The following is a 26,535-nucleotide window of genomic DNA, read 5'->3' as shown; positions in this document are numbered from 1 at the left end:
TCGCGGATAAACAAGGTGAGTCATAAAACTACAGGCATAACGTTAAGTCGCGGAGAATGCACAGATACGTAGACGTCCCGAGGTAGATTTACTATCGACGATTCATTCACCGCGTTCATAAATTCGTAGAAAAAGATCCCGCATACGAGAGTGTTTTCGAGACGCGATCGGTTTTCGCCAAATATTTAGTATTCGGAGGATCACTCGATGGATAGAATCACTCGAAGAATGCGGCTGATGGATCGGTTTTCATCTATCCTCCATTAATTTTCTGTCGGTGTTATTTCCTGATTACCAATGTTTCCGACCACCGATTCCTTATTCGTCGATAAGATCGCGATCGATCGACACTGTGACACTGTAAATTGGGGAAAGACTTCTTGCCGTTGCGCTGTTCCGCTAGACGTAAAGTCATCTTCCAAGTGTACGAGTCGTTTAACGAATACCCGCGACAACGTTCTCTTTCCTCGACAAATTCTCTCACGAGGTGGGTAAAAAAGGTCGTCCTCGCGGTCGGCCTTTCTGAAAAATGCAGCTTTCGCGTTTGGGAGGGACGGCGAGGAAAAGCGAGTGAAAGCGAGCAAGAGCACGGCCAAGGGAGAAGAGGCGGGAAGACTTCTACCGTTCGAGGGGGCAATGCGGAACGAGCCCTGCCCGAAGCGACGTAACCTTCACGGTTTCGAAAATAGCCGAAGCTCTCGTCGAATACGGCGGTCGACGATTAGTACGATCCGATACCGGATGAGAAGTCAGCTGACCAGATTCGACTCGTTCGAAAATAATTCCTTGGGTATTTTCACATGGATAAATCGCAGGCGAACCCCCACGGTCAGCCGCACGCTCACGGCTACGAACCTATCGGTCGGTCTCGCACCTGCTTTTTTTCATACCGATCAAAGTCCACGGATCTCGGGATGGTTCCCGATGCATTATTTCGAGCGATGGTTGGTATCTTTGCTCCGAAACATCAATGTCCGTGGAAACGAGCCGCGGTACGAGACGAGAGACGAGAGACGAGAGACGAGAGACGGGCACGATCGTACTTTAACGTTCTTTCCCCGTAGTGCTCGCATATTTTCGTGCTCGTTGAAAGTTTACGACCTCGATAAACTTGCCGCGTTTCTAACGTAACGAAATGTTTTCGGGTCGATCCGTGAATTTTACCTTGTATCGAGAATGTGAGAAATCGCGGACGAATGGTCGGCGAACCCCGCTATCGATACCTTACGCGGCAGATAACAGGGAAAAATATTCGATCGTGCGATCGAGATAATGAAATGCTCGGCGAATACGAATCGAATACGTTCGGCGTGTCGCGTTCGCCGAGTGTGCCTCGTTGCGAACAACAATTAACAACGATCCAACGGCTCTGAGAACACGGATAAATGAAAGCCGTGGATTCGAAAGGGGCGAGTCCGGTCGGATCGTGACCGAAAGATCGGTATCGCCGCGGAAGAAAGGAGCGAAATGTGTACACCGGCGTTTCATCGAAGTTCCATTCGATTCGATGGAAGGTGGCGGTTCAAAGTCGAAAGAGGTTTCGCGGCCGTTAGGGACGCGGTAGCCCGATGGACGTCGGGTTTGACGGAGCGAGTATATAGGGGTCGTCGTGGAGAGCGTGGAAAAGCAGAGTCGTCGTCGGTGATACGGCGGCCGGCGCGCAATTGGCCGGTTGCTGGAAAACGAAATCTCGTTTGTCGCGGGAAGAGAAGTAGAGGCGATACTCCCGGCGAGCTTTGCAGGCCTCGCGCGGCACGGGTCGAGGGTTCGCGCGTCGATGCGTATAGCAGCGGCAGCATTCGTAGAAGGTTCGGTATAGGGAGTACGGAGCGCGGTCGTAAGGGTGGGCGAGAGCCGGAGGTTGAGGCGGTGGTAGAGGAGGTCTGGGGGCAGGAGGGGATAGGGTGCGGGCGCGGGTACGGGCGTGGGTGGACGGGTGGACGGGTGGATGGGTGATGTGGCATGGGGATGGTTAGGTGGACGAGGATGGGGTGGTTGTCGACGATAGGGCGAAGAAAGAGGTGGAGGAGCGCAGAGAGAAGCCGAGGTCCGTCGGTATCGATCGGGCGTCTGCGGTAGATTGACACGTGTCATGGCCGCCTCTCGGTGTTCGAGCGAACGAGGTAGCGAGAGAAAGAGGGAAACGTGGCCGAGAGGAAGCTGCCGGAAAGGAGAAAGGAAGGAGAAAGAGCTCGCGGAGTCCCGCTCTGGGAAGAAAGAGAGGCAGGAACGGAAGAAAGACAGGCGAGACGAGGAAGGTGGCGAGGCAGCGAGGCAACGAGGCAGCGGAGCAGTCGAGGGGATAGCGGCGTCGAAGGTGGAAGAGGAGGAAGAGGCGAGGGTGGTTGGCGCGGGGAGGAGGCGAGGGAAAAGGACATTAAGGTGCGTAATAGCCAGCGGGGCGAGCGCGCACCGCCGCGGCATCGATTAGACAGAGGCTCCCTCGTCCCATTGCTAGGATGCAGCCCTCCCCTTCTCCTCTTCCTCGACCCACCGACATACTCACCCTCCGCGCTATATCCACCCGTTCACCACCCACAACCCATACTCTCGACCGAGAGGTCTCCACGACCACCCAACCACCCGCCTCCACCTACTCCGTCGAACTGGAGAGCCCCCGAGTACGTGCTCTACATACACACTCGTGCGCTTATGTCAGTTCCTGTCCTGCCGTTGCTTCTGCCTCTGCCTCTGCCTCTGCCTCTGCCTCTACTTCTAGCTCGGCTGCTACCGTTGTTACCACTACCGTTGTATGCCACCGCTGGGAAAGAGAACGAGGTACGGAAACAAGGCGACTGACCGAGAGGGAGCGAGGGCTTGCACACACGAACGCGGAGAAAGAGAGAAGGGGAAACAGAAGGAAAAGGAGAAGATACGAAAGGACGAACCGAGAGGCCGAGCGCGAGGGATAATAAGGGGGAATGAGAGATGCGGATGTAAAGGGTGGGAAGGGAGGAAGCAGAGGCTACGCTAGAGGGTAGGCGAAGCCACCTAGCTATCCCGTAGCATCTATACACCTACACGCGCGCTACCGGGGACACCAACGTCTAACGTCGTTATAAACATTAACGGAGCGGCTCAATATTCCCCGGACCTTGCATCCCCCTGCGTCTACCTCCGGTCCATCTCCCTTCTAGACCGTACTCCACCTCTTCGCACGGTACCTATCTCTCGGACGCTCGCTCCGTGGCTACCTCGACTACCTCGCTTACCTCGTCTACCTCGTCGCCTATGCTTTTCGGACTCCCGAGTCGCGAAGCTCGATCGCGTCGTATCGGCGTTCGACGATGGATATTTCCTAAAAATAAACGATCCGAGGGAAATCGCGCTTATCGGGAGATCTGACGGGTTCGGAACGCGAACCGATCTTCAACGATTTAGGGGGGATACGCGAAGACGAAAAGTCCAGGGTGGAAAACGGTCAAGAGGATCCGTGGGTGTCGGAGTCGCGGCCTGTTCAGCGTTTCCAATCGACATCGGAGTGGCCGTGGTTCGTTTTAAAACTGTACCGGTTCGTTTTTCGAACATCGATTTTGCCGGGAAACCGGAGCGAGAAGGGTATAGTCTATCGGTTGAATTGGTAGGCGAGGGTCAGAGCGCTGATTATCGTTAATTGCGGTTGATACGGAGGAACGAAGGGGACGCGAAACCCTCGACCATTTCGATCGGATTAGCGACACCGATCGGGGCTGTCGCTTCTCGATGGGAACGTTTCGTATTTCGTTCCGCGGGTATCGAATATTCGCGAGTTCGCGGATCGCCGTGGCGAGAGACGAGCGTCGTCGACAAGATTCGTCGAAAGGCGTCGATGCGAAAGCCTCGGATCGATCTCGGTCCCGAGCTGAAACCCGTCGTTCTTTCGTCTTTGTTCCATTCCATGCGAGACGCTCTGGAAATTGTCCCAGCGTAGCGACGTCGCGGTGTCCGATCCGCTCGAGCGTAGGATATTCGCGCGTTAATTTAGCCTCGCGTGGCATCGGAACAGAGGGAATTCGTCTAGTTCGTGCGTTCAACAAGTATCCGTCCATCCCTCCCCTTCCTTCGGCGGCTGTGCCGCCTTCTCGTAACCGCGGTTAGATCGCAAAGCGACCTCGCATTTCGCATCCCGCTGCTCGCTTCCCGATTCTCGGTCCTCTCGACGCGTAACTCGCGTCCGGTTCTTCCTAATCGAGAATCGAAGGGAAAACGGCGTCTCCTTGGTAGCAGGTGCGCTCTGCTTTTTCCGCGGTGGGAAAGGTAATAAGGGATTAGTCATCGGTGATCGTCGATCAACGTTAACGCGACCATCGGTTAGCTGGCTGCTCTCCGCGCGATGCGTCACAGTTGGATATTATATTGACGTATCGACGTCTCAATTCTGTCCACGACCGCCAGCCAATTAACGGGCTTTCTTGTTTTTCCTGTGAAACGCTCGTAAATCTCGACGGATCTGTCCACTCGATTTAGTTCCGTTCTTCTAGCTCGGTGATCGTTCCTACCATTGTCCGTGTTTTTTCCCGCGCGTGTCCTACAAGACGATACAATAATTAATATCGTTATCGGAGCGCGTACCCTTACTTGGCAAATATTTAATTTACTACGACCGTTCCACGCTTAATTGGCTCGCGTTTGTTCCGCCCCGTCTGTGCTTGTTTGTTCGCGTAGCATACCCCGCTTAACGAACACTCCGATCGCGTGATGTGCCGATATTCGACGATGCTCGGCGGAAACGCCTCCCCCGGCGCGACGTTTCGTACGAGCGTCGGCAGGAGGAGGGAGTGAAACTCGATTCGATGAAAATTTGAAGACTGCCGAGACATCGAGAAATCAGGTTCCCCTGGACCGTTCCCTGACGTTCCACGGCGGCGATGCGTTTGTCCGCCGTTGACAGGGACGACGCGGATCGACACCCCTTCATCCGTCACGGAGCCAGATCTCACGGATAATTTCGGAGTTCCGGTATTTCTCGCGTCGCGAATAAAATTTTCGAGTCACGTCAAATGTAAACGATCCGGCTGGATTCGCGTGTTAAGCGATCGGGTTGCGAGGAGCGTGTTTCGAGCCGGATGGAAATCTCATTTGGTAGTTTTCTCCGTTTAATAAGACGGGAAGGAGAGACGGGCGAGGAGAGGAAAGGGAGATTTCGACGAACAGGATGAGAAAGAGACGGAGAAACGGCCGGAGGAACAGAGAAAAGAGAAAGAGGAAGAAGAGAGACAAGACAGGGTATGTAGGGAGACGGAGCCACGAGGTCGCTGCCGGTTCGCAGACTTCGGAAAGGGGAAACGGAAAGGGCGCAACAAGGCAGGGGGTAGAGGTAGCGGAGGGTGTCCGGGCGGGAGGGCAATGGCGAGGGGAGGAGGGTGGCGGTGGATGGTTGGAAGTAAGCAGGGGTGGGTAACGGGCTGGGGAGGACGGCGGAGGGCAGCGGCGGGGCCGGCGGGGACGTTGGCGGAGGGCGGCGGAGGGTCGGCCAGGACTGGGAGGCGAAGTGTCGTCGTCCGAATAACGGCCAAGCGGCATCGACCGATCTTCCTACCCCTAGTTCGTACGAAGCGTCAACTTGTTTCCCTTCTGTTCCGCGAATATCGGACCTTCAATTTGCCCGGCGCGGTTCGCTAACGCTCGCGCGATGCGCTGCCCTTTGCGCTCGACGCGCGTCGCTTATCTCATAAATCTCCCAGAATTCGTAAACCAAACTTAGGCTTGTTCGATGTCCCGCCGAATTCGGCGACGCGTGTTACGAACGAACAAACAAACGAACAAACAAACGAACGAATAAACGAACGAACGAACGAACGCACGTTCGCACGCACGCTGGCGTTTCCGTTCCCTCCGAGGGAACTTTTTGCCAAAGTTTGTTCGCGCCGATAGCTCGTCCCGGGGAAGTTTCGCGTCGAGCCGGCGCGCGGCGAGACAAACTTCGACGGAGGCGTCGAAACGCGAGACACCTTGGATATTCTCTCCCGTTTCTTCTTCGTTGGTCGCCTTCCGACTGAACGGATTAATAACGCGTAGCAAATGGAAAAACCGCGTGAGCATGCGATTTCTTTCAGATTGGCCAGCGCGCGATCACGGCTGACCGATGGAGAGTTACGAGGACGACGACGACACGCACTTTTGCATCAAGTGTCATCTGACGGTACACGGTCTCGAGAATTACGTTCGGCACCGTCAGTCCGGGTGTCGTCCACCGGACGACAAGAACGAAGCGGCTCGCGTGTCGCCGACCACGCCGACCACCGTCTCCTACCCCGAAATACTGAACGCGGACGCGTTCTTCAGCTCGTTGGAATTGCGAAGCAGCACCAAGTCGAATCCCCGACGAACGTCCGCGTTGCTGGACGAGAGCAGGAAATTCAAGAAAGATGAGAAGCGGAAAAAGGGCCAGAAAATGCACGCGGACGCCGCGGAGGAATCAGCGGCGAAGGAGAAGCTTCACAGTATGCTGCCCGGTGTCTCGGAGCTCGACGATCCGACAGAACACCTCTGTATCTCGTCGCTGGTCGGTTTTCCCGATATCGTCACTTCCGCGTCCGGTAAGTCCACGGTTACGAGCAGTCGGAACAAATTAAACCAGTCGATGAGCCATGTCGGCGCGAGCATCGAGGGCGGCGCGTTCCCGACCAAGCACGAGCCGGAAAACTCTTTGGAGAGCTTGATGACGTCTCACGAGTCTAAGCAGACGGACAGGAAGCGACAAGAGGAGACGCAGAGGATCGAGCAAGTTCATCAAACTTGGCTGGAGGACACGATACTCGCCGAGTTGGTGTCGAACAACGAGAACAAGGAGTTGCCGAGGTACGAGTTCGAATACCAGCAGGACGACGAATCGGACGACGATACTTTGGAGGAAGATTTAGGGGAGGAAGATTCTTATTCAGAGTCCGAGGACGGGGAGGATCGTGAACGCCCGCCGCGTGGCCATACCGGCGGCAAATGGAAACCCGGATTGAACGATCTGCCCCAAAATATGTCTCAACTTCACGACGACGATGTAGAGCCGGACGAGGAACATCAAGAACATCCACCGCCGACTTATACCGGCGGAAAATGGCGGCCAACCGAGAGCTCTCAGGTTCGTCGGGAATCGAGACCGGACGATGACGGATAACCGAATCGTCCCGGTTGATTCCGTTCGGCGAAAACAATCTATCGAATACTCTGTTTCAGAAGATCGAGGACTACGAAGCCAAGAGCAACGCCGGACAACCGCCGCCAGGACACACGCGGGGGAAATGGGTACCGGGAGCGCAAACGGATATCGAATCGGGATATTGGTGCAGTCCTTGCGGTAGGAAACTTGCCTCCCGATTGGTCTACAACAGGCATCTTTTGTCCGATTTGCACGCCAGAAGAAGCATCCGCGAGTTGGACGGTGTTTTTCCGCAGTCTCGCATCGCTAGTTTGCATCCGCCGCGGAAAACGTCGACGCGCACACAGGTAATTATCGCTGTGTTGTCGTTTAATCTTGATAAGTTCCCGTTAGCCGGTGATTAGTTAATCGTTCCGCTAATCGATTTGCTCGACTGACCGATCATCGACAGAAAATCAAGGAAACATCGGAGGCGAAAGAGGTGAAGAAGAATTCGAGGAGAAGGGAAAAGGAAATTCTGAGCTGCGAGATGTGCCACGCTCGAGTGAGGAGGGCGCAAATGGGCAAGCATTTGCTCTCTCATTATCACTGCCGCGTCGCGGGCGTAAATCCTCGCGGGCCACGAGCCCGTCGCTTTTTACTGGAAAATATGGCGAATGTGGTTCGGCAGTGTCCCTTTCAGTGTTCCTCTTGCCGGTTTTATTGCAATACGGAGGAAACGTTTCTGCTTCATTGGCGATCCGATCTTCACGCAAACACTCTCGAGCAGGTTGTATCTACCTCGTTCCCGTTCGTTTCGATTTAACGCGTGTTATTCGACCGTGCAGCACGCTCGACTTTTATCGTCCTCGTCGGTTTTCCAGATCGGCGGCAGCTACACGTGCACCCCGTGCGATTTTTGGTGCGACGAGAACGAGGCGATGGATGCCCACTTGTCGAGCACGAGCCATCGCGACGTCGTGTCGATGATGAACGGGTCCGTGCCGGTGGTGATCGGTCGTCAACGAGCGTTAACTTGTCCCGGCTGCGATGGCCGGTTCCGATATAATTTGCAGCTGAGATTACACGCGAAGGAAACCGGTCACGAGGAAAGTTTCACCGCGTCCGATGCGTATCAGCGGCGAATCAAATGCGACCTGTGCCCGCAAATCGTGCGGTCCCTGGTGGCTCTTCAGCGTCACCAGTTGAGTCGGCACGACGCGAAAGCCGACGCGGGGCCCAGCACGGAACCAGGCTCGGGACCGATCGCGGGGCCCAGCGCGGCACCTAACGCGGCACCCGACGCGAAGGCGGAACGCGAGGCGGACGACTCGACCCGGCTGCCCACCCCCTATTTCTGCTCGTTCTGTTCGATGAATTTCGCGACCGCTCAGGAGGCGGTGTTGCATCGGAGAACCTCCAGTCACAAGGAGACGGTGAAGGCCCGCAAGTACAGCGAAGATTCGACGGCGAGCACGACTCGGCAGTGCACCCGTTGCGGGGGGAAGCAGGCCAATTTGTCGGAGCACAAGCAGCATCTTCTGCGCGAACATCCCGAGGTGTGTCACAGGTAAGCTCCCGGCGATGCTGGACGGAACCGGATAGATCGCGTCACGCGAAACAGGGGATAATCGATGTTTTTTGCGCAGGTGTCCCAAATGCGGCATGCTTTTTGCCCTTTCGCAAGACGTGACGAGACACACGAGGGAGAACAACTGTCGGGGCGATAACAAATTAAACGCGGCGAGGACGGCAGCCGTCACGGACGAATGGAAATGCGGCAGCTGTAGTTTCTCAACGGATTCGCGAGCGGAATTCATCTTTCACGAAGCTCTTCACGCCGGGATCGTTCGAAAGGATAACGACGAGGAGCCGGAGCACGGGAAATCGTTACCGAAATATTCCTGCCCCGTTTGCAAGAAGACGTTCGCCAAAGTATCCTTGCGGAACCACATCAGAAGCCACACGGGGGAACGTCCGTTTCCGTGCGCCAAGTGTTCGGCCTCTTTCACCAGAAGATCAGACCTGAACGCTCATCTGAAAGCGTGCACGGGCTCGACGCCGTCGGCATGGCCGAACGAATCGGCCCGGAAACGCAGCTTCGTCTGTTCCGAGTGCAACGACGCTTTCTACACGAAGTGAGTATCCCGTTCGTCCCGCCGTTTCACGATTTCTATTCCGAACGTCGTTCACAACCGGGAGAAACCGTCTCCCCGACACGAACAAAATTATCGGTCGATTAATAATTTTAAACGATCGCTCGCGAATGGCGCGTAAAAGTAATTGCCTGGGCACGTTCTTCGTGCACGGAACCGCCGGACGGGTCGCGTGACGTATAGCGAACATCGTGTCGTGACAACAATGGGTTTTAGCGTAGAAAACTCGCCGCGTTATACGGCCAACGAAAGGACCGTATTTATCATGAGATTTCCGGTTAGCTGCAATCGCGCCGCATCGATCGTGGATCGGGTGCATCGAACGGCCCGTGACCGCGGCTCTTACGAAACGGCTCTTGCCTTCGAACGTCTCGCGGATCTCGCGTTCCGTCTTCGCTCGGATTTACCAGCTCCGTGAATGCGTCAAGCATCGCGGCGCAACGGACAACCGCAGTTTTCGCCTTTCTACGTTCTCGCATTGTAACGGTCGAGAACCGCGCGGGCTCGCTCTCCGCCGTGCCGATCTCCGTCTTTCGGTGGAAAGGCACGCGTTTCGGGGATAAAAAGTGAGGAACAATAAAAGCCGGCGTCGCGGACAGAAACCACGAAACGTTCGCGCGGTCGTAGTAAAAGTGTCCTCGCTGCATAACTATAAAATAAAAGACCGTATCCGTGGCCCGGCCGAGGAGGGGAGGGAACCAAAAAGAGCGAATCGCTGGTGGGTACGAGTTTCCTACGAGGGGAAAAGGGTTCCGATGGAACAGAGAAAACTCCGAACGGAAGAAAGAGGGAGCGGCGAAATGGAGGAAGGTTCGAAGGGAAGAAGGGGCGGAAAGGGTGGACGCAGCAACCAGGAGGAAGCGACTTCGCTCTTTGCCACCGGCTCGTATTAACATCTCATAGCGGCCCGTAAGCCCCACGGGTCATTCTAGTATTTAACGGGCCTGCATTATGGTCCGTGCAAGTGCACGTTCTACGACTCTCTAATACTAACGTATGCAAATAGAATCCCGTGCGCGTTAATGCTTCGATATACTAGTGAAATAACAGGCGCGGGCAGCGTGCTCGGTCGCCTCCGCGGAAAGAATCCCACCGATACACCGATTCGATTGGACGCGATTCGAGGAGGAGCTCGCGTACCCGGCGGGGGGGAGGGAGGGCGCAAAGTAACCGACGCGACGCGACGCGATGCATAGTTTAGGTAGCGCTGCTCCGAGGATTTCAGAAGTCGGTGGTAGGAGACGCGCGAAACGACGTCGCCGACCGCTGAAACGTTGAACGGATGCTCGAAACGAGCCACGGAAATACGTATTCGGTGGCTCTCCGATGCGGAGCGGGAACGCGCTCGAGCAGAGGGAGCGTACGTGGGTGCCCGCAACTAGGCGCCACAGCACACCGTTTCTCTCGCGTGCCGACCCAAGTATTAAACCATTGGTCGGGTGTGGAGCGATCGCTATAAAGCAAATGTTAACACCTAACTCGGTCCGCTCGGTCCGCGCGGCACGGCTCGATTTTCTCGTCCCTTTTTCGCTCCCCTCGCCGCCGTTCGCTCTGCCCATTCTCCGCTGGTTCGCCACTCGTGCCGACCGTCTCGTACACGCATTACACTCTGTAACGCTAGCTATTCCGCGTCGGACTACCATCGTACTCCTCGAGCCGGATGGTCGCTTCGAAACGACGAGGGTTTCGCTTAATGTCGCGATTTCGACCGTTTCGAAGGATTAGGCTCGACCATCGTCTACTCCGCTACCCCTTACGGCCCGTACGCGCGCTCCGCGGATAACGTTTCGATAGAGAGACCAGCGACGAATCTTCGCGACGAGCTTTCCGAACGGCCGGCGAATCCAGTCGTCTCCATCACGGTCGCGTTTCGTATACACGGTGTTGCCTATGACGCGATACGCGACCTTTCACCCACTTGCGTCTGGTTAAACGAAGTTGAGAACAAGAGTTGCTAGCCACGGAGTGTACAGTAGGTATCGGTACGAAGATTTCATAAATTTGTGTTCACATTCAGTAATCTCTTCGGTGCTCAATGAGGTCTACACCGTCTTGAAGTCAAGTGCGACGGAAAGCTAAACGTTTCGCATTTCCGCTACTGTGAAGCGAATGATATGTCAGCAGAAATATCGTGTGAGATGCTCTGGATTCTTCTGGGCGTAAAACTCGGAGCAACCTCGATTTCGCTATGAGGACAAACCGTTCTCGAAATTTGTTTCACTTATATCTATCGTAGACTCTGTACTCTGCGACTCTCGTTGAAAACTTCTCCTCGTCAGACGGCCGCTGGTGGAAGAAAAACCGTGCGTCGCGACAGAGGTGACACCCTGTAGATCAATCGCGTCCGAAATTCCGCTCCCCGAATTCCAAGTTCGCGCGTTTCCGTTCCGAGGATTCCCCGTCGGCACGTATACCTGGAATCCTGCGTCATCTTTCGACCGCAAGGCAGTTAAAACTTCCGGTGGGCTAGCTCGATTAGGACTTTCTCCGGCTCAATTTTCGTGGAGAACGGCGAGCGGATCGGTCGAGGACCGGGCGAGGCCGGGGCGTCAGTTGTCGGCGATGTCGCATCCCGGAACTTGCCCTCGTTTCCGCGAGCCGACGAACAGGTTACGGGACGAAACGTTTCACGAAGTTTTCCACTTTTCCGGAAACCGGCCAGCCATCCCCGTCGATTAACCTGGTCGCGGCCACCGCTCTCGTCCCTCTGCCCCTTTCGTTATCCGATTTTCGTACCGGCCTGGCGTTCTCCGTTTCTCGCCGGGAAGGAAAGACACGGGAGAACGAGGTGTAAACGAAACGTAACGCAACGAAGGAGAAGCAACGATCGAGAAATGGTAGGGAACGAGCGACCGATCGAAAAAGAAGAAACTTCGGTGGGGCAGGGAAGGGGCGGAACGGACGGACGGAAGGACGGAAGGATGGTAGGAGAGAAAAGAGAGGTAATTACGAGAAGACGGGCAGCTCCCGCGTATTCGATCGCCTAACCAATTCTCAGAATAAGCGGGCAATTCTCGATGTATGCGCATATTCAAGATAGTATGTTACATACGCGAGCTACTGACCGTACGTTTCGTTCGTTCCACCCCCTTTGCCCTTCGCCGCTCCTTCTCGCGGCGGGGTCTGCTCGGTCCCTCGCAGCGTTCTACTCACCGGCAACCCTCTCGTCCCTGCCCGACGACGATGTGTACGCGAGTTCCCCAGAGGTATTTACATATATGGACCGCGGCGTGGCGCGCGCCTATCTTTTATCTTCCATAGCAGTAATGGCGCGTCCGCCTTCTTCGTAGCTGGCCAGGTAAACGGCGCAAAGATAGGCATACTGGGTGAGATTGGCGTAACCTCGCCACCCGTTGACGTTCGCCCGGATCGCGCGCGCTTCCACCGGGCGATCGAGCGTCGACGGGATCGTCCGGCCGAGGATTCGCGAAGGGTACCCGGAGATAACGACGAAAGCAACCGCGCGCCGCGTCGCGCAATTAATTCGACCGCGAGGCGTGTTCGGATACGAAACGGTGCATAAATCTCCGATCATCGTAAATTTCGAGGGCCCTCGAGCCGAGGAGCGTGGTACGCGTCGCAGCGCGATCCCGAGCTACCATTGTTTCCGCGACGCGCGTGTATCGTTTTCTCTCACCTCGGTCGGCGCTGCTAATGAGGCACGGTGTCGTCTTTACGGATCACCCCGTAGGCACCCTTAAGCGTCCGAGCGTCCAGCCCGGAGGCACGACCGGCCGGCCGGTCGGTCGGCGGAGCGGTCGTGAGGCCGGTCGCTCGGAAGGCCGATCCGCCGGCCGAGAACGAATCCCAGGCGAATCCCGCGGGGGATTGTTCGCGCTACCGAGAGCAAAACGGCGCGGAGCGGCTCGGCCGGGGCTCGGCCGTACGGTCGCCGCGCCGAGGGGAAACAAGGAGGAGGAAAGATTTCTGCATGCCCCCCGAGGAACAATGCGACGCTGTTGCACCGCATTCGTCGCATCGAAATGTATTAGTGAGGTGTCTCGGTTGTGCGCGCATTGTGTCGCAAGAGCGGCCGTGTGGTCGAACGTAGGTATACGCGTACGTACACGGCCGTGGCTTTTCTTCGTACGGTGTGGTGGCAATGGTGGTCGGTAGCGATGGTACGCGGACGCGGTGTGGTATGGTTTTGGTATGGTGGCACGCGGTAAGCACGGCCCCGTATGCAGACAGTTTAGCGGTGACCGCCCCGCGAGTCCAGTTGTCGCGTGAAATATTGCGATTCATAAAATAAAACAGGCCTGCGGTCGAGGACGCGTAGATATAGCTGCCGGCCTCCGGCCTCCGGCCGCCAGCCCAGACCTAACCCGCCCCTCTGTCTCTCTCCTTTTCTCTCCATCCCTTTGCCGGCTCTTTTCGAAACCCGGTATCCCCCGAAGCCACGAAGCCCCGAAGCCCCGAAGCCCGAAGCTCGAAGCCCGAAGCCCCGGCTTCCATCCGCCATCGCCTCCGCTTCTTCTTTTCCGTCGTTTTGCCCGCTCGCCTCCGCGCGTCCGTCCGACCAGCCCGAGCCAGCTCGCGGCGCATCATCGACTCTTTATCCGGGCCCGCGACCAGTTCTCCGTATACACGGCGAACTACACCGCGACGACGAGTTCCTTGCCGGTTGAAACGTCGCCAAACCGCAACCATCGTAACGCGTCCGAGGCCCCGTGACGCGACCGACGTAATTTTTCGGCGCCGTAGCCATTTTACCATCCGCGCCGTACGCCGCGGAGCTGTCCCGGAATCCTCACCCTCGCGGCGGGTGCGCGTACGCTACCTCGGCTACCAGCTTCGTTTCGTTCGACGAACGTCTCTTCCGGTCGCGGACGGTCGCGGTACGATCGAACAGACGGGGAACGGTATCGAACAGCCGGCGAACGTGGCTTTTGACCCGAAATTTGCCTCGTAACCTGCCGGAAGAGGATATCCCGCGAAGAACTCGCGATCTTCCCCTAACGAATGATCGTCTCCGGTGAACGAGAAGGCAGAAACGTCGACGTACGTTACGGTTAAGACGCTCCTCCGTTCTGGAGATTCCTCCTTTTCCGCCGACGAAATTAGCGGAGGACATGTTTATTGTAAATGAATCCTACTCCGAGAGCGGCTCGTGGAAGACTGGTACATGTTCTAGGGGTGGCGAATCGGGGAGACGAAGACGGAGGCGAAGAGAGAGAAGGACGGGGTGTGGGTAGTTTGGAGGGCGCGCGCGCTCGCTGCTCCGATTTATGCGCCCGTTACCGAGCCCTCTGGCGCAATTAAGCTCGCGTTATAATATTGTTGTTTATTCTGAGCCTCGGCTGCGAAGCGTTAACCGCCCCTCCGCCCCCTGCCCACGCTGGCTTTACCGGCAACAACCAACCCTGCGATCCCCTAATCTCCCTGACGCGGCAGCTAGAATCTCTCGCTCTCTCCCGTTTTCTCTCCCTCTCTTTCCTCGTTTCTCGCCGCTTCTCTTTCCACGCGATATCCTCGTCCCGCTCTGTCCCCTCGACGTTTCTCCAGCCACCCCGGCGTTCTCTCTCGTTCGTACGGTCTCGCCGACTTACAGCATCAGCGCCAAATACGAGACTAACAAACCACTCCCCGGAGATCGGCGGAAACGAAATTCCGTTTTGTTTGTCCCCGCAGAACCGCCTCCGATTGGGACTCGCGCGTTAATTTCAACTTATTTTGACGCGCGGTCACGCACAGAGTTAATGAAGCCGGTTTTTCGAAGTCGGGAATCTGACGTCGTTCGCTCGTCCGATCGTTTGTCCCGATTTGCGGCATCGCTCGCGCCGAATCCGAAGGATGCCCGACAATCGTGCCCGGCTTCGATCGGTCCCTCTCGCCCGGAAGATTTATCGACGCGCGGCTCGGTGAGATCGGGAACCGATCGGTGCCGATCGCTCGATATAGACGCGTTTCCGCCGTTCGGCCCGGGCTCCATCGCCGGCGAAACGAACGCGCCCGTATCTTTCCAAAAATCGACGATCGGCCTCGCGATTCATTTCCATTCAAGTTTTCGAACGAACTGGAATCGAGCAATTTCTGCCGTTCGAATAAAGCGTGAATCATTGGTTAAACCGGTTCCCGAGACTCGGTCCCGGTAAGTTTGACGATAGAAACACAGAAACGCCGGGAGAATGCGCGTGCGCGTTCGCGTGTCCGTGCGGGAGAAGCGAAAAGCTGTTTACGGGAATCGGATGCCCGAAAAACTCCGATCGGGAGGACGGATTCGGCGAACGCCCGAAAAATTTCTGACGAGGGAAACAGATTCTCGATCGGATCTGACGGGCGAGAGGGAAGATTTCGACGAGGTCGCGGGGAAAGGGCGGATCGCCGCGATCGAGATCGAGTTCCGAGGAAGGTGGATCGAAAGAAAGAACGAAGGGTGTGGAGGGGCCGCGCGGTGGAGAAGAGTCGGCGAAAGAGCAAGATGAACGCGAGTGCGAGTTGCACCGCTGCGGGAAGGACGTACCGATGTACGAACGTAAGGACGGACGAATGGACGAACGGATGAACGGACGAACGGACGAACGAACGAACGAAGGTGGGATTGAGTTATGACAGCGTTTGCTCCAGGGGGCCGGCTCTGAACCCGACGAAGCGGATATTCTTCTTATTCTTTATTTCTTCGTCTGCGGCCCCGCCGTAGGAACCGTCGGCCATGCATCACCTTCGGTTCACTCTGGTCCAGCCTCCTCTTCGGCATCGTTCCACGGCCACACCACCATCACGGCCCATCACGATCCCACCTTAGCCATCGTCCGTTGGAAACGTTGATTCCACCCACCGCGGCAGCCTCGGCCCTCGAGCCTTTTACTCTTCGATTCTTCGATTCTTCAACTCCGCGGCCCTCTGCGATTCCCCGATTCTTCGAGTCGCGCTCGCGTGTTTACCTTTTATCGCGGCTCGCGTCTCCCGATAGGCGAATCGCGAACGAACGAGCCTGGCAACGGCCGAGGTAAAGGGTCCGGCGATGTCGGGTTTCTCGTGGAAAGCGAAGAAAAATTCGCTTTATTAAATTACGAATTCGTCGGCGAGACAAGGAGGAAGCTATTCCTTCCCGAGGATACGTCGGTGACAAGAGTCGAAGAAAGAGCACGGCAAAGTCGCTTGTAAATCATTCGCGGTAATAAAGATCCACTTGTCGTGGTCCGATATTTATGAATCGCCCTCGGTTGCTCCGCGCCAGAGGAGAATCGGCTTTTAGCTCTCTCTCTCAGTCTCTCGTGGCTAGTCGGAATGAACGATCGTCCGATTTCGAGATAATCGAAGAGGTCAGGGGCGGAGGGGACTAGGGCGCGGAGAGGACTCAGCGTGGCAGGAAAGACGAGAGTCGGCGAGAAAGGCGAGAAACCTGAAGAGAAGACGAGACGAGAAAGCTGAGGAAGGGGAAACGAGTAGAAGAAGAAGAACAAGGAGGACGAAGAGGTGGTGGTGGTGGTGGTGGTGGTGCTGCTGCTGCTGGAGGAGGAGGCAGCGGAGGAGGAGAGGAGGTGGTGGAGGAGGAGGAGGAGGTGGAGGAGGAGGAGCAGCAGAAGGTGGTGGAAAAGGAGAGGCAGACGAAGAAGAAGTCCGAGTCGACGTTCGTTGTAGAGGCCGCAGACCGACGGACCGGCGAGCGAAGGACCGCGAGGCCATAAATACCTCACCGCGTTCAGCCAATTAAAACAAATCATTTTAATGCGCAACCTTTTTAATTAATGCCCGTGCTCGCTCGCTCTCATCCGCTTCCCTCCTCTCGGATAGTACACGATCGCTTCAGCAACGGCCCCGCCATTCCCATCCCAGAACGATCGAGGCTATATTAACCCGTACGTCGCTACATCCTGCCGGAGCTTACCTGCGGACGCGTACTCTCTCCACGATCTAAGTACGACCGGTACAGCACCCGGCCGGCCGATCGCTCCGCTGGACCGCTCGTTCCGCCGCGATTCGATTTGATTCGACTCGACGTCAAACTCCGGTTCGCCACCGCTAACTCCTCCGTTTTAATTATACGAATTTTCGCCGGAAGATTGCCGGGCACCGGGCGCGCGCACTATCTGCGCGTCGATCAGCCGTCATCACCGAGATTTATATTCGTCGATCGGCGAGAGCCGAGGTTGCCGAGCTCGCCATCGAACCGGCCAACCACGCGACTTTCTTCTCCTCTCTTCCCGACATCTCTGATGGTACGCGGTCGTTCGTTCGGTTTTCCCGTTGAATCGGAAGGATCCCGTCGCAACGAGTCGCCGCCGTTATCGACGACTGTAACGACGATCGTACCGTCGCGGATTAGACTTTTAAATGACCTCGAGTCCCTGGCCGGCACATATTTCACGAGATGACGGTGGACGTCGCGCTAAATCATCCGGAGTGACCGCATCCGCTTGCCCAATCGGCCCGAGACTCTCTTCTTAACGGCCTCTTGTCACGCCTGCGACATTCCACCGAAACACACGCCGGCTGACCGTTCCCCGCTCCTCCCTTTCGCCGTCCTTTCGTCAATGTCGTTGCCGGTGGACGCGCTTTTGTCGCCGTAACCATATTAATATTGTTCTATTGGAATTCCGATTCCAATCCCCCGGAATGGCCCGAGAACACGGGATTTCTCCGTGCAATAATTCACCGGGTCGGCCCCGCTCGGACCGGCCCGACACGGCCCGTATCTGGTCGTCCGTCCGACGACGATGTCGCGCCGATAGATTTTTAGGCAAATTTACGCTCGACGTTCGCCGCGGACGTTCAACGATTCGACTGGTCGGCGGATCGACTTTTTCTCTAAGTTTTCTCGCGTGTCGCGCGATCGTCAGCGCTCGTTTCATCCCCGTTGGATCGTTCGGAGCCGAGCCGAGTCGAGACTATCGCGCGGCGACCGCGAACGTTGGGTCGCGATGACTGCAGCGCGAATATATAACGCGTGAGAAACCGCAGTCGCGTATAATACATCCTATTAATATCCCTCTTAATCGGAACTCGAATCCGCCGGAAAGGCGTTGTCGCTGGATACTTGGGACGTCATAATTCAGAGCAATTATCCTCATTTTCCGCGCTCGAGCGTCTGGGATCGCGTTCGTCGAAGCAACATTCGACGCGGGTACGCTTCGCTTTCGTCGCATTCCCGGGATGCCGGCGATCTCCGCGTCCATCTCGCCGGCTCCCTTCCGCGCGGGAAACGGCGAGACGCAACGAGGAGATATTGGTTTGCGGAAGTTACCGATGCCGCATCTAAATAACGAGCGACCGCGAGCATACGTCGCATTTGCGCTCGAACGGCCGGGCAACTTGTCCCGGCCGATTAATGCTCCGAGGAGGAAAGAGAGTCGGCTCCTCGACCGATCGAATCGGAGCGTTCCCTCATCGAATATCCTATTTCCGTGCGTCGTTGCGTATCGTCGCGCGAAAAAATCTCTTGAATCCCGGTCGAACGAGAGGAAAGCGTCGAGTCTCCGAGGATCGGCGATCACTCGGAAACCTTCTTGCGAAGACTACCTGGATGCAGGTGTACGGGAGGGTACGTCCAAAGCTCGTGCGAGGGCGTGTATATCCTGACATTGTAAAAGTTGCCGTTACACTTGCGTAGCCAATTGGGTAGGCCGGGACTCCCCCTAGGACGGCCCAGATCGCTTAGCCTCTTCTGCTCTCGATCTTCCTTCTCTCTATCCATTCCTGTCCTATCCTTCCCTTCCCTCCCGTCGCCGACCCTTCTCTTCCCTTCCATTCCTATCCGTTCAATTTCATTCCATTCCGTGGCTTCGTCTCTCGTCCGTTCTATCGCGTTCCGTTCCATCTCCTTTTTCTCCGATTCACTGTCCTCCGTGCCCGCGCGAGTTCGTTCCTCGTCCGATTCGTTGCAGGTCGCGGAGTTTGCCGGTATCGTCGAGCTGCCATCTCGAAAAATTCGAACCATGTCCTTCGTTCTGCTACCGCGGTAGGTTTCCCGCGCGGAGAGGGCACGCTCGCTGGCCAAGATCTCGAGACAGGCCCGAGAGATACGTAAGCGAAGATCGTGGCTACCACGTTCGGAAATTTGCTGCCGATTTCGATAACATCGACGAGCTTTCGCTTGCTTTTATACCGGTCTCGAACGTTGCCGGTGTATTACCGGCGTCCTTGCGGGGGCATCCAGGCTGTTCGCGCGCGTCATCTTCTTTCCGCGTGATCCGCAGCACGCGCGGCGATGGAGAAAGAGAAAAGCCACGGAACCGAAACTGGTGCGCGGACCGTCGAGTCGGTCGTCGTGCCGGGAGTGAGTTCACTAACCGTATAGATCGTCACCTCTTGACAGGAACTATTTAAAGTGCAGCTCTTGTGTGCTCTAGCCGGCAGGTTGATATAAGATGCAACAGCTGCGATCGGATCGTACCGCGTGTGAACTGCCGATGATCACGCGCACTTCGCAATATGCCAGACTATTCCGCTGTCTTATTACGCGATGAATTCCCGTAGCAAATTATAATTAACACGTTAACTGCCGCGGCGGTCACCTGTGGCCGGAGCTCCGAAATTACAAGGAGATAACCCTAACGTCGCACGTGAACTGATGTCGGATAAATATATTCAGTAGCGTAAATAACTAGCTAATGGTGTAACGTGAGAATTATGATTACTAAATAATTAATAATTCTTCCTTTTTATCTTTACCAGGAGAAGAATAAGTTGCACACGAAACGCTGTTGCTTTCCGTGGCAGTCGACGTCTTAGTAGAAATTTCCTGCAGCGAACTATAATTAATAGAAATTCCGTAAAATACGGGTAACTCGGAGTATCGTCTCATGTACGATCCGCGATGCTTCCGTTGCCGTTTCGCCTCCCTTCTCTCTGTCCTCTTTTCATTCTTTCTTTCTGCCTTTCGTTTCAGACACGCTCTTCGGCAACACATGCTGCGTCATGCCGGTAAAAAGTACAAGTGTGGACTTCCGGGCTGCCCGACGGTACTCCGAACAGCTTCCGAGTTGAGGTCCCACCGAAGCTTGGTGCACGAAAGCTCTTCGTCCGACAAACGGTACCGCTGCTCGGACTGCGCTTACGCGGCGAGAACGGAATCCCAGTTACGCAGGTGGGTTTGTCGGTCGATGATACGTCCGATGATACGTCCGATGACACGCCGACGCCTTTAAACGGGGCTGGGTACGAAAAGTTCGCGGACGATTCGATGCGATCGTGGTCTTAGGGAAGAACGGGGACTATGACCGGCTGCTTCGCCTACCACCGATACCATTGACATTAATTCTAATCGAGATCCCCGGTGGGCACGGCACGATCCTAAGCCATTAATCGTGCTAGTGGCTCGCGTATGTACGATGCATGACCGATGTCTTCGAGGAAGTAGAAAATTAATTGCGTTGGCCGCGGTAGTCGGTGCGCGTACTCGATTGCTCGAACCCGAACGGTCAAAGGATCTCGAGTATTATCGATATAATTTGTTTCGTTCGAGCTATAAATCGCTGACCGTAATTAATGGAAAAGTATTTGCTCGCCCCCGCTCTCGCTCTTTCTTCCAATCTCTCTCTCCTCTCTCTCTCTCTCTCTCTCTCTCTCTCTCTCTCTTTTTCTCTCCCACCCCCCGCGTGTTTGCGCGGATCGTGTTAACCCGTACGCGCAGCCCCCTTAATCGAGGAATTCGCGAGCGGTGATTGCGCTCGGCATTTCTTATCCGTCACTCGATTGATTCTTAATTATCTCCCGGGACAGCCACTGGAACGCTAATACCGGAAAATATGCAACGACCGTTTGTCGCGCGCGTTACGCGCGAATCCGCGAGCTTCGATTTAAATTCTACCTTATTAAGGGCATTGTACCGTGGAAGGTCGCTAATAAATTTCATCTCGTTCGATTTGCCGTTTTGTTTCGTTTTCTCGTTTTCGCGTCGTGTGTAACCAAAGGGGAACGGAGAAGGAACGCGAAAGCTGTAAAACAGAGAGGGAAGAGGAGAGAAAAAGAGAGAGAGAGGGAGAGAGAAAGAGGAAGGGCAGGGGAGTACAAACGGCGGGGGAGGCAGCGAGGAATGGAGCGATCGGTCGAAAGCGGGAAAGAGGAAAAAGGCTGGAAGGTGGGTGGAAGAGAGAGAGAGGGAGCGAGAGCGCACCGAAAGCGGAAGTTGCGTGCAGCAGCCGGCCAAGTGCGGGCAACCCGTTATGATCGTCCGCATGGCGATGGTCGACGCGATATTTCATCGCGAATTGAGTACTTACTACGTGAGTCGAACTCAACGCAGCCACAGAGTGTCACGAGCTCTCTTTCTCTCCCATCTCCCATTCGTGTACACCGCGCTCCTTTTTCCCTTTGGCTCGGTATCCTCTCTTTCCCACCCCTTTCGCCCCCACCGCATCCTCTTCCTCCTCTTTCTCCTCGGTCTCCTCTTTTTCCACCTATCTCGTTTCTCTCTCTGGTATCTGTCCCTCTTTCGTTCTCTTTTTCATCGTTCCCCGGCAGTGTCGCCGATCCTTCTTCCCTCCACCGTGAATCTGGTCCCGTCTCTTTCGTTTACACTCTGTGCGGCGGAGTAAATCACGCGGGATTTTAATTAAACGTGTCACGCATTTCGAACCTGATATACACGTAGCCGTGGCCAATGGCTCCCTCGTAATATCGCGCACGCATATCGCATCGTTCATAATCACCGGTGTCGCCGCGACGATGAACTCGCCGAGTCGCGGCGCATCTTCCAGCCCGCAAGACGCGCAATTTACCGGCGGACACGCCGTCGTCCCTCTTTTCCCATCAGACTCGATCCGGTCCGAGAAACGGAGACGGAATAAACGAAAATTGTAATTTTCTTGCTTCCAGACATCGCAGCCGCCACGAAGACACCGCGAGCTCGACGAAATCGGAGCCGCTGCAGGCCTGCCCGTACGCCGGCTGTGCTTTTAAAACGAAACTCGCCTCTCATTTGCAGCGGCACGTGCGCTTGCATACGGGAACCAAGCCGTACAAATGTCGGCATTGCGCTTACGCGAGTAACAACTTGGTAAGTCGGCGGTAGTTGATTTCGGGGATGAAACGACGTCGCACGGGAAACCCGACGGCCAGGCATCGCGAGTTTCAACGTGTCCGAGGCTGCGTCGCGTTCGCAAGCGAAGACAGCTCGAGACGCTGCCGATGATGAGGAGGCTCGTCGATCGCGTCGACGCGGTGTTCCATTTCGACGAACCGCAAACGCGCACGCGGCTGCCGCGGAGCTCGACTCGCTGTTCAATTTTTGTCCCTGCGGTGACTCCGTGGCGTAAATTAAGCAAAGTACACCTTAACGTTTGGACCATGCCGCCGCCTCTGCCGCCACCGAGGCGCGATAAGATAACGAGTTAATTGTGCTCACTGGATGCCCACACACGCACGGCCCAGTCATACCGAGCGGCCGGTATGCTAATGCCCTTTGAAGCTTTAGTTAGGATGCGACTCGCATACGAGGGCTCCGTGTCTCTTTGATAGCGACATAAACTCATTCCAGTGGCTCTCAGCCTGGGATAACTTGAGCCTAGGTAATCTCGCGGCACGGAGAATTGCGAATGTTACGTCTTGCATCGGTAATGATACAACGCTCGCCACATCTAAACCGTGCCGCGACGTATTTCCGCCGTGAAAAGTTCCTAATCTTGGCCGCCTCGCGGACGCGATCCAAAAATTCATCGGAATCGAGATTCGGATCGCGTAACCGTGGATTAAAGCGACGGCGCCGAGGGTGAAGGGAAAACTGGCGGACCGGGGGGTGAAAAGGGCGGCGGGGGGGAATATAAGATACGCGGCCCGATAGAAATCGCTCCGGTTCCGACGGAATATCGGGATCGGCGATGCCCGTTTACCCGGGAAGACTTTAATAAGAAAGGAACGCGCGAGCAGCGTACGAGCCGATTTAACGACGAAATTCCCACCCACGTAGCGAGTGGCTTGCCTTGCGTCAACAAGATTACACGCGCACCTTTCTTCTTTCGTGTCTTCTTTCCTTCTTTCCTTCTTTCCTTCCTTCCTTCCTTCCTTCCTTCCTTCCTTCCTTCCCTGTTTCCTTCCTGCCCATCTCCTGTCCTTCTTACCCCCTTTTCCCTGGTCCCACGCCATTCCACTCGTAGCAGCATCCAGGTTATGATTTACCTCGGATGGTTACACGGTTCTTTCTTTTCCCTTCTCAGTCTTTCTGTTCCAGTCTGCTTCGATCGTTCGCGTTTACGTTTCCCTTCTGGTTCTCGGTATCTCTGTTCCTCTTGGCGTGGCAGCGCGCTCGGAAAACTTACGGTTCGGTAGTTCGGTGCAGGGGCGGTAATTCTCGAAGGCAGCGCTAGTTACTTTCGGATCTGCTTCGCGCTTCCACGCATCTTGCCCCGGCTGTTGCCGCTTTTTATCTCCCTCTTCAATTTTCTTCCAGGTTGGATGAACCCCGTAAAGTATTCGCGAGTCTAGGCGCAATAACGAGTGAAAATCGTTTTCTCCGCGTATCGATCGAACGATAGAACGAACGTACGAACAAAAGAGCGGAAGAATGAAAGGACGAAAGGGAGAGAGAGTAAAAGAATGGAGGAAAGAAAGACAGAGAGGGAGAGAGAGGGAGAGAAAGAAGGAAAGAAAGAAGGTGGAAAGAATGTATGAAAGTAAGGAAGAAAGAAAGGAAGGAAGAAGGAAGAAACGGTAGACGATCGAAGGAAGCCGCGTCCGTACCGATTTATTCGTTTCTTTGATCGGAATTTATTTCGAGAGATGCTCCTCGACGTAGCCGCTGGACACGCAACGGAACGAGCGTTCACAAGTATTTATTCGGTATCGAGTAAAAAGTGGAAGCGGGCGGCCATTCGGTATTCCATCGATATAATCTTGATCTGGGTTAAAGATCCCGGCTGTTCGCGCTTGTAATTTTACAAGCAGCTTGGTCGGCGGCCGACCGGGGGAATATCGGACTTATTGCTGCTTTCGATAATTTTCATACATATATTACGAGAACATTTACGTTTAAGTTACGGTAAGGTAGCCTACAGGTAGAAGGAAATTAATATTAACCGAGTGGAATCTCTGGAAAGAAATAAAACGGAAAGAAGATAAAGCTGCGCGGTCCGAGATCCTAGAACGAAGCCTCGTAAAGAGGCCGGAATATTCCCCGGCCTAGTAACGTACAGCATAGCAGCGTGCGTACATCCCTGATGTAGCAGAATATTATATCCGAGGAAATCGGAATCGATCGGAATTAACGAAAGGTTTGATACGCGATTCGCGTGACGGTGCTCACTTTCCACGGGCGGAGCGTTTCGCGCAGAGGTGGACGACCGCCCATGACGGTGTGAACGGGTCTTTATCCCGAGACCGTCACGGAGCACTGCCCGTGGAAAGATTTACTTATGGGAAATTAAATTTGATGTTGCCGTTGCCATCAACGGCTCGTATAAGCCCGCCTGGTAGGAAGATGTTTACGACTACGGCCTGCTACTTAGCCCGAGAGGGTAAAGCGCCTTTAAATGCTCCATGGCATAGCCAATGAACGCGTCCGGTTTGCGGCAGACCGATTCTGGTCGCAGGTATTCACTGTCGACCGATACCAACGAAAGCCCGTTCCGAGCCTCCTGTTCGTTCCAACGCCAACTCGACTGGACTCGGCCCGACACGATACAACTCGATTCAACTCGGATTCAGCTCGACCCGACTCGACTCGACTGGACTCGACTCGACTCTACTCGACTCGACTCGCGCCACTCTCGAAACACCCGGACGCCATCCGGCTACCGCCTATTCACACGGGTCCAACCACACTCATCGCCGTTCCACAGAAGCGCCTCTCCTTTCTGTTCTAGTCAACGCGCGAAACGAACGCGGCCGTTCATTCAAACGTTTTCTTTCTGTTGCAGGAGAATCTCCGGAAACACGTCCTATCCACTAATCTTCATCCGGGCAAAACGATCTACGAATGCGACGTTTGCCGGGAGAAGAACGCCGACCCTTTCCAGACGAATTTCGCGAAAGAACTCCGAGCGCATCTACTGGCGGCGCACGAGGAGGTTTTTCCTACGCCTAGTCACGCGACCGATTACGTTCTCGGAATTTTCGAGGTTCGCCGTGATTCGTCGTCGCGTTTCGTTCGAACACCGAGTTAACTCTCGCGAGATTGTTTTTCCCGACCCTATCCGGCTGCTTCGTATTTCCGGCGGAGGACGTCTACCGGTTCGAGGGTGCAAATTTATGGCGCGCGTTCGCGTCGGCTCTCTCGTCCGTCGTCGCGTCCGCAGTTGAAATCCGTTGGAACGGGGGAAGTACGTCTTTCGAATATTCACCGGATCGACGACGACGGTCATTCGCGAAGACCGTCCTCGAATTATCTTCGATGTATCGAGCCGCGACACAGCGTTAGCCTCGGACGACCACGGCTTCGGTGTCGGGACTCTCGTTCTTCGTGGTCGTGCGAACCGGTAGGCCTGTACCACGCCAGGAAATAGTTAAGGTGATGTACGGTCACGTGGCACGGTACGGACTTTCGACGCGTTTACGAACGAATCTTTATGCCCCGTGCACAACGCCGGTGTAGCGTCGTGCGTGATGCGTCGCTTGTCCCGGGAATCGCTCGAATTCACCTGTACCCATGTTCGTTCGCTCGCTCGACAACCCTTACACTTTCGAGGAATAAAGAGACCCGCTCGTAAAGTGGATTGGTTGCGCGGCAAGGGGGGGGGGGGGGAGGTGGGCGAGTTGTGTCGCTTTTGAAATAAAACTGCTAATTACCGATGCAACTGTTTTTACCTGTTCGAAAGATCGAACGATCGAACGAGATCGCTAATTTCGTCGCGTGTACTTTATTCGTCCCGTCCTATTCGGTTGCGATATCGAAGACGCGGATGAAGGGTGAGAGGTGGGAAGCGGTGGGCCGTGAAGAGAGCAACGGCGAGGAGAGAACGCGGTGAGGAAACGGGACGAAACGGTCGTTGAAAAATTCATCGTGGCTGAAAGCCAGCGGCGGACCACCTCGTGGATCGTCTTACAAGACGCGTTTCCGTCTTCGAGGGTCCTGATTGTGAGAAATGCATCGTGCTGTCGCGCGAGATAGGTGTCGTAAAGTATGCGGCCCTTGAGTTCTCTCGGGCAAACAGGACGAGAGCGACCGAGAAAGACGGAGAGAGGAGGGAGACCACGGGCGTCGTGAGCGCGAAGGATAATTTATTGACTAATTAACGAGGATGTCCTTCATTACGGGTCGAGCAGCAGTCGTGGTCGCTTGCTCTCGCTCGGAACCGGCATTATTTGGCGCCCGAATATTTACGACCGCGTCCTCCTTCTGGCCGTGGACCGGGTCCTCCGCCCCGATACCGATGCCGATGCCGATGCCGATGCCGATGCCGATGCTGATGCCGATGCCGATGCCGATGCCGATGCCGATGCCGATGCCGA

At 55.5% G+C, this 26,535-nt stretch overlaps 1 protein-coding gene across 2 annotated transcripts in view; it reads left to right on the top strand.

The window, feature by feature from the left end:
• The window catches only part of LOC116432953 (uncharacterized), a 29,368-nt gene extending 3,564 nt beyond the window's left edge, over positions 1 to 25,804 (top strand). Inside the window, exons 2-9 of one of the 2 annotated variants that reach the window (XM_076366153.1) lie at positions 6,036 to 7,057; positions 7,156 to 7,422; positions 7,527 to 7,844; positions 7,939 to 8,624; positions 8,704 to 9,192; positions 20,042 to 20,239; positions 21,970 to 22,150; positions 25,005 to 25,804. In XM_076366153.1, the coding sequence (XP_076222268.1) occupies positions 6,065 to 7,057; positions 7,156 to 7,422; positions 7,527 to 7,844; positions 7,939 to 8,624; positions 8,704 to 9,192; positions 20,042 to 20,239; positions 21,970 to 22,150; positions 25,005 to 25,250 (3,378 nt within the window). In that variant the 5' untranslated portion in view covers positions 6,036 to 6,064 and the 3' untranslated portion in view covers positions 25,251 to 25,804. Of the gene's footprint in view, positions 1 to 6,035; positions 7,058 to 7,152; positions 7,423 to 7,526; positions 7,845 to 7,938; positions 8,625 to 8,703; positions 9,193 to 20,041; positions 20,240 to 21,969; positions 22,151 to 25,004 lie in introns of both variants that reach the window. The other variant, XM_076366120.1, reaches the window with a different exon arrangement.
• Positions 25,805 to 26,535: the final 731 nt, after the last annotated feature.

This window comes from Nomia melanderi, chromosome 1 (genome assembly GCF_051020985.1).
Source record: "Nomia melanderi isolate GNS246 chromosome 1, iyNomMela1, whole genome shotgun sequence".
NCBI classification, from domain to species: Eukaryota; Metazoa; Arthropoda; class Insecta; order Hymenoptera; family Halictidae; genus Nomia; species Nomia melanderi.
The sequence above is the reverse complement of the archived record's forward strand: the minus strand, read 5'-3'. Positions and strand labels throughout refer to the sequence as shown.